Here is a 12,108-nt window from a genome sequence, read left to right as displayed (position 1 = left end):
ATCAGACAAAGTGTCATTTTCCTGGGTGGAGTTTTTGTATTAACATGATACATTTGACATTACAGTATGTCACAAATTCTACTTTGTAACTCTTTGGCATTGATGGGGATAGATGTATTTTACCTGAGAAGGTTGGTATAGCAATTGAATTATTTGATCTACAGTCATTTCAATAACAAACAAATTTTTGGGGGGGGGGGAAAAAATCACATCCGTGATGAAAATCCATAAGAATGAAATTCAAACAAAACCAACAGATATTTTAGTTCAAATTAAGTTAATAAATTAAGTTCAAAATCCTTACAAAAAAATTAAATCACTGGAAATATTCTTGTGGAACAGCAACAATTTATGAATCATAGTTAAAAAGCATGGAGTCACAATTTGGCACGATACAGAATTGTGGTGTGCAAATCAAAAGCGATGGCTCAATTTTATGAGGGGAAAAAAGGTGAGGGAAAAACATTCAATTTAAAAAAAGTCGATTTTTTTTCTACTGAGAAAGTTTTATAAGGACTTTTTTAAGGGTACCACGGATAGAAAGATATGTAATTCTCAAAAGATAAATGTTAGTATGTTACTGTATAATAATTTGATATTAAAACTAGGGCTGTCAAACTATTAAAATTTTTAATCGAGTTAATCACAGCTTAAAAATTAATTTATCATAATTAATCGCAATTCAAACCATCTCTAAAATATGCCATATTTTTCTGTAAATTATGGTTGGGATGGAAAGATAAAGACAAGACAGATACTGTATATACATACAACATACTGTACATAAGTACTGTATTTGTTCATTATAACAATAAATCCACAAATGGCATTATTAACATTCTTTCTGTTAAAGTGATCCACGGATAGAAAGACTTGTTGTTCTTAAAAGATAAATGTTATAGTTACAAGTTATAGTAATTTTATATTAAAACCCCTCTTCTTGTTTTCGTTTTAATAAAATTTGTAAAATTTTCAATCAAAAGTAGAGTTAATATAATAATAATAATAATAACAATAACAATAGAGTGACCAAAGTCTGAGTAAGTTTTATGTGTATTTTGCATAGCTATTTTGATTGGAAATGCCAGTTCACTTTGCATTGTTGTTTAACTGTGTGAGAATAGGACCTCATTACTACAGACTGAAGTGCTTTTCTTTTTGTGAACATTTTTTTTTTTTTTTTTTGAGAGAGAGGGATAGGAATATTATTTTTGTTGTGCTTTCACGAAATGATACTTATGTTTGTTGCGAAGGAGTTGCCGAAGCTTATGCCAATAAACGGCGCGGTCCAAAGAACGCCTGTGTCCACTCGCCTTTAAAACATATATATCTCTGTACATATCTTACCCAAAATACAACAAGAGACACATAATTGCCACTAAAAGAAAGAATATTTACAGAAATATGTGTGGAGCACAAATAGAACAATGCAACAGCATAAACGTCTCACAACTACTAATTCTCCCCCTAATAGAAGGAATTACATTAGTATGGAATGGCGCTGCCCCCAAGCGGTCGGTGGCATTCTCTTCACTCTTAATGTCCATAAACGGTGTCATTGTAATCTGTTTCAGTTCATGCGTGAGCGGGTCATTCAGTGCATGCGTTAATTGCATCAAATATTTTAACGTGATTAACTTAAAAAATTAATTAACGCCCATTAAGATGATAATTTTGACAGCCCTAATTAAAACTACTCTTGATGTTTTCGTTTTAATAAAATTTCTAAAATTAGTTGAACTAGTAGGTCGCCATTGTTGTTGACGACGCAATGCACTCTGGGCGGTGACGTCACTGGCCGGTGCTGCCGGGCTTCCACAGTGTCACTCTTTAGCGACATAAACATGTCGTCGGTTCTGCCCTTCTAATTTGAACCGGTGTTAGGCCATTCCTTACTACGCGGCGAAACGTCCTACACAATTCTCAGGGCGCTTGCGCATGCATTCACACGCATGCGCACATCGGTTAGTAGCGGCGATTACTCACTATTTTTTTTTATTTAGTTATTTAGAACCTTTTCACAGCCTCAAAGATACTTTTAGCATGTATTACCCTCTCATACTTATAACCATTGTGTTTTTTTGTGTTAGCTTTGAAGCAGTTGACCACATTAGTCACGTAGCGTGTTTAAACCGTCCTTATTTTATATAACTACATTTAAGTATTTTCTGCAGGCATTTTTTTAGTACCTTATTCCTGTATGCATCTAAACAAAACAAGTTTAGAACGCACGGTAGTACTTTAGGTGTCAAATTCGACTAATGTAGCACGTTTCGCCGATGTAGGATATTTTGGCAGAACACCGGAACGGAAAAGTAATGAGCAGGACAGCACTGTCGATATTTAACAAAACGAGCACCAAAAGCAATTAAACGAAGGTCTCCAGCAGGATTCCAACCCGCGTTTCCCCGTGTGACAGACGAGCGCGTAGACCACAGGACTATACTCCCCCATGGCAGCGGATTCATGATTTTCTTTAAGAAGAGCTATTCGATCTAATAGCTGCAATCAGTAAAAAGTCCTTAGATGAAAACAAACAAATCTGTTACGGTCCGCGAACGCGGAAGCAAGCAGACAACAATGACATAGGGATTGCGTAAAAGGGTTTATTGAACACACACACACACAAAAAAACCCACACACAATTACGAAAAGACAGGCACAAAAATGGTCCGTGACAGTAGGTTGGAATCAATTAAAAGAAAAAAAAAAGTGAAAACCGCGGTGAGACAGACGAACGGAAAAACCAATCCAAAGATGCAACTCAAAACGAAGGTGTCAAGAATACAAATTGTCAAATGGCAGCAAGTCAATATCTCAGCGAGCTGCCTAGGATCGGTTTAAAGACACTGCTGATTTGCTGGAATTGGATGCAGGTATGACATTGGGAACTCATCCCAGAGCTCTAAAACAATTAAAAATGATCAGCTGCAGAATGTGATCAAATCATGCCAGTCGTCATACTAGCTTTGCTTGCTAGCTTGCACAGCTATTCTCCCAGTCCAACCCATATGTTCCTAATATATTTTAGTAAAAGAAAATAACTGACTTATTGGCGCCTACAAGTCTTTAAATCAGAGGTTCCCTTTAACCTAAAAGTATTTATTTATTTTTAAAGAGTTGCATATCCCAAGGAAACAGTTTATAGTGGGAACATTGTAACAAAAACGATTTTACAAGCATTAGTAGTCAAAATAATATTTGAAAAACGCAAAGACCCCATTAAGAGCCAATGGAAAGTCATTATTAGGAGAACTCGCATATCACATACGTTTCATAAATGAGTGTAAACAAAATGGCTGTTACCTATTTGGAAGTCCCTCCCGTTTTATTTACTGTAATAAAAAAGTACTTAATGGAGGCATTCACATGACACAAATATATGTTGAATGCATGGCATTTTATTGGCAGTGGAAGACAGCTATAACTATGGCGCGTCGTCTTCATGGACATTTCATTTTGAGCAGAGGTCACCACGGATTCCGTCGAGGAGCAGGACGCCTGTTTCAACAACAATCATCCACCATCAATTTCTGCAAAACTCGCTCAAGATGTATTTTTATGACAGCTGGTATATGTTCTATAATACTCATCATTGACAATTAATACAAACAACTATTAATGCAAACTGTGTGAAATCACCAAGATATGTTTCAGAATATTTAGACAAACAACATTTTTTGAAATAAAATAGCATACATACAGTGGGGCAAATAAGTATTTAGTCAACCACTAATTGTGCAAGTTCTCCAACTTGACAATATTAGAGAGGCCTGTAATTGTCAACATGGGTAAACCTCAACCATGAGAGACAGAATGGGGGGGGGGGGGGGGGGGGGGGGGGGGGGGACCCAGAAAATCACATCGTTTGATTTTTAAAGAATTTATTTGCAAATCATGGTGGAAATAAGTATTTGGTCAATGCCAAAAGTTCATCTCAATACTTTGTTATGTACCCTTTGTTGGCAATAACTGAGGCCAAACGTTTCCTGTAACTCTTCACAAGCTTTTCACACACCGTTGCTGGTATTTTGGCCCATTCCTCCATGCAGATCTCCTCTAGAGCAGTGATGTTTTGGGGCTCTCGATGGGCAACACCGACTTTCAATTCCCTCCACAGATTTTCGATGGGGTTGAGATCTGGAGACTGGTTAGGCCACTCCAGGACCTTGAAATGGTTCTTACGAAGCCACTCCTTTGTTGCCCTGGCTGTGTGTTAGGCATTATTGTCATGCTGAAAGACCCAGCCACGTCTCATCTTCAATGCCCTTGCTGATGCAAGGAGATTTTCACTCCAAATCTCTCGATACATGGCCCCATTCATTCTTTCCTTTACACAGATCAGTCCTGGTCCCTTTGCAGAAAAACAGCCCCAAAGCATGATTATTTCCATCCTCATGCTTCAGAGTGGGTAGAGTGTTTTTCTGATGCAATTCAGTATTATTTCTCCTCCAAACACGAGAACCTGTGTTTCTACCAAAAATTTCTATTTTGGTTTCACCTGACCATAACACATTCTCCTAGTCCTCTTCTGGATCATCCAAATGCTCTCTATCGAACTGCAGATGGGCCTGACATGTACTGGCTTCAGCAGGGGGACATGTCTGGCAGTGCAGGATTTGAGTCCCTGGCAGCACATTGAGTTACTGATCGTAGCCTTTGTTACTGTGGTCCCAGCTCTCTGTATGTCATTCACTAGGTCCCCCCGTGTGGTTCTGGGATTTTTGCTCACCGTTCTTGTTATCATTTTGACACCACGGGGTGAGATCTTGCATGGAGCCCCAGATCGAGGGAGATTATCAGCGGTCTTGTATGTGTTCCATTTTCTAATAATTGCTCCCACAGTTGATTTCTTTACACCAAGTGTTTTACCTACTGCAGATTCAGTCTTCCCAGCCTGGTGCAGGTCTACAATTTTGACTCTGATGTCCTTCGACAGCTCTTTGGTCTTGGCCATAGTGGAGTTTGGAGTGTGACTGACTGAGATTGTGGACAGTTGTCTTTTATACCGATAATGAGTTAAAACAGGTGCCATTAACACAGGTAACGAGTGGAGTCTCGTTAAAAGAAGTTAGACCTGTCTGACAGTCAGAAATCTTGTTTGTAGGTGCCCAAATACTTATTTTCCACTCTAATTTGGAAATAAAGTCTTTAAATTTAAAGAATATATATATTATAAGAAATAATAAAGATTTTCTGCCCCCCCCCCCCCCCCCCCACACACACACACATTCTGTCTCTCATGGTTGAGGTTTACCCATGTTGACAATTACAGGACTCCCTAATTTTTTCACGTAGGAGAACTTGCATAATTGGTGGTTGACTAAATACTTATTTGCCCCACTGTAACTTACACTTGTTCATTTTGGACAATCTTACAATTGCACACTTTAAAACTAATAAAAATATTCTTTAACTTTAGCAGCAAAAACAACAGAAAAAAGTTTTCATATGAACTGGATTAAATTACAACAAAGGGAATGTACGTACAATAAAACAATCTACAGTAAATGTTGATTCTTTGCATTCACACACCATTTTCATGGAACGCATGTTATGTGCTTGTACATACCATGTGAGTTTGCATTGATCTGCACAAGAGATTTTATGTGAAAGAATCTTAGCTTTAGGCAATATAGTGTGTGCACATATGTACACATATGTACAGGGTGTCCCAAAAAATGTATACACCCTCTTTGCAGCTAATCACATGACAGACTTAAACAGTTATTTCATACTTCCGGTAGCATTTTAGAATTAATTTCCTTGCTTAAACATTTATTCTTGGCTGTCATCATTGATTCAATGGGTTATAATCAGCAAAAATGCAGTAAGCCATTCAATTACCAGCTACTAAATGGTGTACACATTTATTGGGACCAGTGTTGTTAATAAGCGTTGTTTCCCCCCCCCCCCCCCAGTCGTGAGTGATCTAATAAATTGCTTTTCCCATCTTTGCAACGCCGTTACCGAGGATGTGAAGGGGCGCGTTACTACAATTTGGTTGAAAGAAGCACGAGTTGTCAACAGTTGATTTTGTCACACATTAGCTGCCTCCTGCTAGGAGAGAGGAGTGGGAGGGGAGATGATGAAAGGGGATGGTGACGCCGTTGCAAATGCGACGATGATATGCTAGGTGGGCGGATCATGCCCTGCTTCACTGCACTCCCTGGCAAATACATCAAGACAGCGATAATGGCGACGGGCCAGGGAATTTCAAAGGTAGCGTTCTCAAACTTGATTTTTTTATATTGTTACTTTATGGAATATTTCAGGATAGTTTTCTGCTTATTGTGCAGTAAGAGTAACATACGGTTTCAGAGATTTGCACTGGTTAATGGTCAGTTTACATTTGTGTTTTCTTAACAGAGTAATACATTTGATCCAAATAAATACTAAAAGTTAAAAAATACTGAATGTTTTCTTCAATCAGTTAATATAAACATCTTTGATGTGAAAGATGTTATAGAATGCATTATGTAATAACGTGTAGAACATGAAAAGTAACGTCAGTTCCTTTGCTGAGTCCTTACGATGAGGTAACTGAGTTACTAACTCACTTTTTGGGAGAAGTAATTTTGAATTGTAACTAATTACTATTGTAAAGGAAGATTAACAACACTGCTTGGGACACCCCAAAGTGTGTGTGTATACACACAGGGGTTGGACAAAATAATGGACACACCTTTAAAAAATCAACAGAAACTAATTGAATATGGTTTAGATCCGCCTTTTGCGGCAATTACAGCCTCAATTCTCCAAGGTATTGATTCTTACAACTTGTGAACTAACTCTTTGAGAGACAATGGCGGAGGAAATCGGCATCTTTACTGAAATTCCAAAACTGACCATAAATGCTCAATCATGTTGAGGTCAGGGGATTGTGCCGGCCATACAAGATGCTCAACTTCATTAGAATGTTCCTCTTGCAATTCTTTAACAATCATGTTCAATGATTATTATGCCAAAATGTTAGAGGTTTCCATTATTTTGTCTAATATCTGTAAATATTAAAAAATGTATAGGTGATTTTGTGCAGGTGTACTTTATGTTGAGTAACAGACTAGTGAGACAACTTGATTCAACTGTAGTATTAGCCTATTAGCATAATTGCCCAAATCATTTTAAACTTGCTGTCACATCATCTAAAAAAACAAAAAACAAAACACACACACATATCCACATATTATATATCATACAGTCATGTGAAAAAATAGGACACCCTATGGAAGCCTGTGTGTTTTCTAACATATTTGGTCATATGGATATTTAATATCAATTTTAACAATCTTGAGAGATTCAAGTCGTAGAACTAAACAATTAAAACAAAAAAAAAAAAACTTTTTATAACTTTCTGTAAAATGTAATTTTGAATAAATGCAAATTCTGTTGAGGAATGAATTAGGACACTCCCACATTCAATCCCGCTTAAATGGCTAAAATCACACACAGGTGTATCACATCAGGTGCACATGAATAGAACATCACTACCCAGTGTTCTGAAGGAGGCTTGCCTTATTTAAACTTCATATTTAGTTTGGTGTGCCCCTGACTTTTGAGGTGAGAGAAAACACCATGGTGAGATCAAAGAGGATGTCTGAGGCCTTCAGAAAGAAGATTGTAGACGCTAATGAGTTTGGTAAGGAATTTCAAAAGATCTCAAAAGAATATAAAATTAGCCATTCCATTGTCTGGAAAATAGTCTACAAGTGGAGGACATTCAAAACAACTGCCAACATGCCCAGGTCTGGCTGTCAAAGCATGTTCAATCCGAGAGCAGTTCGCAAGATGCTAAAAGAAGTCTCCAAAAACCCTGAAATGTCATCCCGTATGCAAGGAGGAAACCATTGCTCTCCAAGAAGAACATGAAGGCCAGACTGAAGTTTGCCAGAGTGAATGTAGACAAAGATCAGCACTTCTGGAAAAATGTTCTTTGGACAGATGAAGCTAAAATTGAATTATTTGGACACCAGAACGGAGGACATGTTTGGTGTAAACCCAATACAGCATTCCAGGAAAAGAACCTCATACCAACTGTGAAGCATGGAGGTGGAAATGTCATGGTTTGTGGATGCTTTGCTTAAGCAGGACCTGGCCAGCACACCATCATAGAATCCACCATGAATTCTATCGTGTATCAAAAGGTTCTTGAGGAACATGTGAGATCATCTGTAAAAAAAATTCTGAAGCGAAAATACACCCAGCAAAATGACAATGACCCGAAACATCCCAGTACATCCTGGCTGAAAAGAAATGGAGAGTTCTGGAATGGTCTAGTCAACGCAGAGATCTTAATCCCATTGAGATGCTGTGGGGTGACTTGAAACAGGCTGAACATGCAAGAAACCCCACAAACATCTCACTGTTAAAAGTATTCTGGGCAAACATTCTTCAGACCGATGTCAAAGGCTGGTAGATGGCTATAAAATGCATCTCACTGAAGATAAGGGAATAAAAGGGGGTAACGCTAGCTATTAGGTGGTAAGGTGTCCTAACAGTTTCCTCAGTTAGAATATGCATCTTAGTTGATATATTTGGTTTAATGAAGAAAAACAATGTTATTTCTTGTTGTTTACCTGCAATTAAATCACTTTCTTTTCCAGAGATAAGAAAAAAACATGATCAGACATTGATATTCGAAAATTCCTTAACTCATTTGCTCCCAAAAACGTATAAATACGTTCTATTTTTAATTGTTTCAGTGTCCCAAGTTTTTTTTTTTCCCCCCATAAAAGACATCTCTGGGTCTCCGGATTCAACTGAGCTCCAAAGCACAAAGCTGAAAATCAATTTTAAACCAATAAAACTGGCCACTGGAGGGCAGTAGCGCATTTGGTAAGACCCACAACCCAATTCAACAGCAACGAACGCTGGCGGAATGATGCCAGGCGGCGGACGACCGAGCAGAACAACCGAGAGCACGCCCGGTATGCCGGGCGCTGGACGAACGAGCAGAACAACTGGGACCAGTGCAGCGGGCTCGCCGAGCAGACCCCGCAGAGACTCAAAAAAATCCATCTTTATGAGACAGGCAACGATGAGGGAAAAGTTTACCCGGCTGACGCGGCGACAACAGCGTCATCTTGGCGACAAAAGTGTCATCTCTCAGTCATGTAAAAATAAATTGTTACTTTGCTATCAAAAGCTCTATTTGTCTTGTTCTTTATGATATTTTGTAAAAGGAAAACATTAATAAGATGTTTGGAATGTACCTAAAGCAAAAATTAGCTGTGTTAAAGTCAAAGTTATGTTTGAAATGTATGCGTTTACAAAAAGCTAATTTTCTCCGTTTTTTCAGCAGAAATTGGAAAATTGCTCAAACTAAGCTATTTTCTAATGCTGATTTCTAAAGAATGGAAAAAGATAAACTTTTTTTTGCTGAAAGAAGAGAGTAATCTTTCTTTTGGTGGGTTCTATGTTGATATAGCAATAGAACAGAATTTTCTGTGGGCCGATCAAAATCAGTCAAAATCCAGTAAAACGGCCGGGAGCGAAGGGGCTTGCTCTGGTGAAAATGGCTGGGAGTGAATGAGTTAATAAAGAACTGAACATTTCATGGAGTGTCCTAATTTTTCACCTGACTGTATATGTTTTTTTGTTTTAAGGATTCTCAGTCAATTGAGGCAACTACATTTGTTTGTCGAAGCCCCCCCCCCCACCCCCAACCATACACACACATTTCTGAAAACATTGACAGAATGACTTGGACAGCTAAGCTATTAAGGCAACATGGTGAAGAATCCAGAGAGAAAGAAGAGAAGAGACACCAAAGCACCAGAACCAACCCTTTCATGATTGTACACAACGTCTTTTATTGACTCTTTTGTGGCGCGTGTGAGGCAACACAGGCACTTTAACAACAAAAACGACAAACCGCATCGTCTGTGCAGTGTGCTACGACCACAAAACGGCGATGTCGCCATCTTGTGGACAAAGTGTGTTGTCAAATTCCGCGAAAGCAGACAGGGGTGTCCAAACTACGAGCCACAGTTTTGAGCAGAAATTAGGACATGACTCGTGGCTTGGCTGTATTTAACAGCTGTACTTCATTTCTACATTGTGGACACGTGACGCCATGCCAGTTATTGAACGGATTTTTTTATTTTTAAGAATCATTAACATATTCACTGCCATTGACAGTGATAGACGTCCGATCCATCCAATCCGAACAGTCTATCGCCATCAATGTCAGCCAATAAGTTAAACTGCCATGAAACTCAATTGACAATTTGTGTGAGTAATATTAGTGATACACGGACTTCTTCTAGTGGCAGGAGAAATAATTTCACCTTTAAAAACTTAAGTTTACTCATGTAGAGTCGTTATATGCATAATTGGAACACTAATAATGTTTTTTCCTTTATATTTAAGTGCATCACCAAACGTGTCTTTGATCATTTATTTCTCAAATTTTGACATAATTTGCGATTTTAAGTTTTCCTTGAAAAGTTGAGTAAAACCAGTCCAGTTTTTTATGACAACACAAAGCCTGCTACATTACTGTATTAAATTTAGGTCATAATGTTGGCACTTAGAAAGCAGATTGTTTTTTCTTGGTGAATTAGAGAAGCACAGGAAGTCCATTCTTAACTAATTGGATGCCATTGACGGCGATAGACGTCCAATCTATTTAAAGTCCAATCTATTTAAAATGGGAGTGCTGGCAGTGAATGAACGTACGTTCATGCTCGCCACCCTCGCAGTTCAAATGGCTTGGACGTCCAATAGTGACAAACTAATTTAAATCCACGTGAGTGGATGTCTATCATATTCACTGGCACTAAAAGACTTAATTTTAAAGTCCTCAAACTGGTCTTTTGTCCCTTTTAATGTTTATTTGTGGCGCTTGAAAGAAAAAGTGTGGACACCCCTGTATGAAATTATAAAACGATATCACTGAAGGCCTTTCCCATTTGTAATTACAAAAAAGGTTCCGCGAACAAATTCCCATCCTTAAACACAAGTAGCCCCACAAATAATGCAATTTCCCCTTGTGTGATCACGTCATTTATTAAAACAGGTCTTCCCAAACGTGACATTTTTAGCTTCTCGGTGGTTGTCGAGGGTAAAAATGCTGAAATACTCCAACAGGTTTTGGGAAACCCTGCATTAAAGCAAGCAACCAACGAATCTCACACTTTCCATGTACGACCAAAACAAAACGGGTTATAAATAAAAGTTAGTCAAATGAAAGACGCGCGGCGTTACCGCACCCCGCTCTCGGATTAGAACTCTAAAGCGCTTCGACGCAAGGAGATATACAAGTGCTCCCTCCCCGCTCTGGTTATTTACAAGGATTTTGAATGCATAGAGGAGGATATAAAGTTGAAAAGCACGATGGATGCCGGGGAGAAAGTGCACACGGCCGCTAATGGGCGGAGCTACATTTGCCATTTGTTTTATTTATAGAAAAAAAAAAAATTATATGCTCATTTAGGACCAAAATCAATAGGATGGGAAGATTTGGCTACTCTGCGTGCGTGCGTGTTAAGTGTTTTTCAAAATGAATTTTGATTATTATTCATTGCCATTTTGGACATCTACTGTACAGTCGTCAATGGCAGCATACGAGTTAAATTTACGATCTTGTTCCTTAACCACATACTGGTTCAAAAAAAAAATTACTTCCATATTCTAATAGAGTATGTGTTGCTGTATTCTATTGCCATTAATGGCAGCTAGTGAGCCAATTTATGAAACAACATTAAAGCTGATAGAACAGTAGGAAGGTTGTTGATTTTACTCCTTAGTTTGAGTGTTTTAATTTGAAAAAAAAAAATGTTTGAAAAAATTACTGTGCGATCAAAGTAAAATCAGTCATTTTTTAAAGCGACGCCGTTTCGTCTATCACAATCAATGGCAGCCAATGAGTTAACGTGATTGCAAAAGTGTTTCATCATCTCCAGCACACACACACACACACACACGCAGAAGAGATTTACAGTGGGTCGGGCCCATGGGGTCTAGTCTAGCAGGGAGGGCTCGGCGGGGCGGATAATGGTGGGCCGGTGAGAGGGAGCACCAGGGGGTCTTCGGCTGCAGTGTGGAGAGAAGATAGAGAACACGCAGTGAAACCAAAACATCCCGACAGAGACAGAAAGAGGAGAG

General features: G+C 38.6%; 1 protein-coding gene across 3 annotated transcripts in view; it reads right to left on the bottom strand.

Annotated features, from left to right (window-relative positions):
- Positions 1-9,787: 9,787 nt before the first annotated feature.
- dnm2a (dynamin 2a) overlaps positions 9,788-12,108 on the bottom strand; it is a 54,201-nt gene continuing 51,880 nt past the window's right edge. For all 3 annotated transcript variants that reach the window (XM_057817472.1, XM_057817474.1, XM_057817475.1), the window contains one exon: positions 9,788-12,036. In XM_057817472.1, coding sequence (XP_057673455.1) covers positions 11,964-12,036 — 73 coding nt within the window. In that variant the 3' untranslated portion in view covers positions 9,788-11,963. The remainder of the gene's footprint in view (positions 12,037-12,108) is intronic.

The sequence above is a fragment of the Corythoichthys intestinalis genome, chromosome 16 (genome assembly GCF_030265065.1).
Source record: "Corythoichthys intestinalis isolate RoL2023-P3 chromosome 16, ASM3026506v1, whole genome shotgun sequence".
Lineage (NCBI taxonomy): Eukaryota > Metazoa > Chordata > Actinopteri > Syngnathiformes > Syngnathidae > Corythoichthys > Corythoichthys intestinalis.
This window is presented reverse-complemented; position numbering and strand designations above follow the sequence as displayed.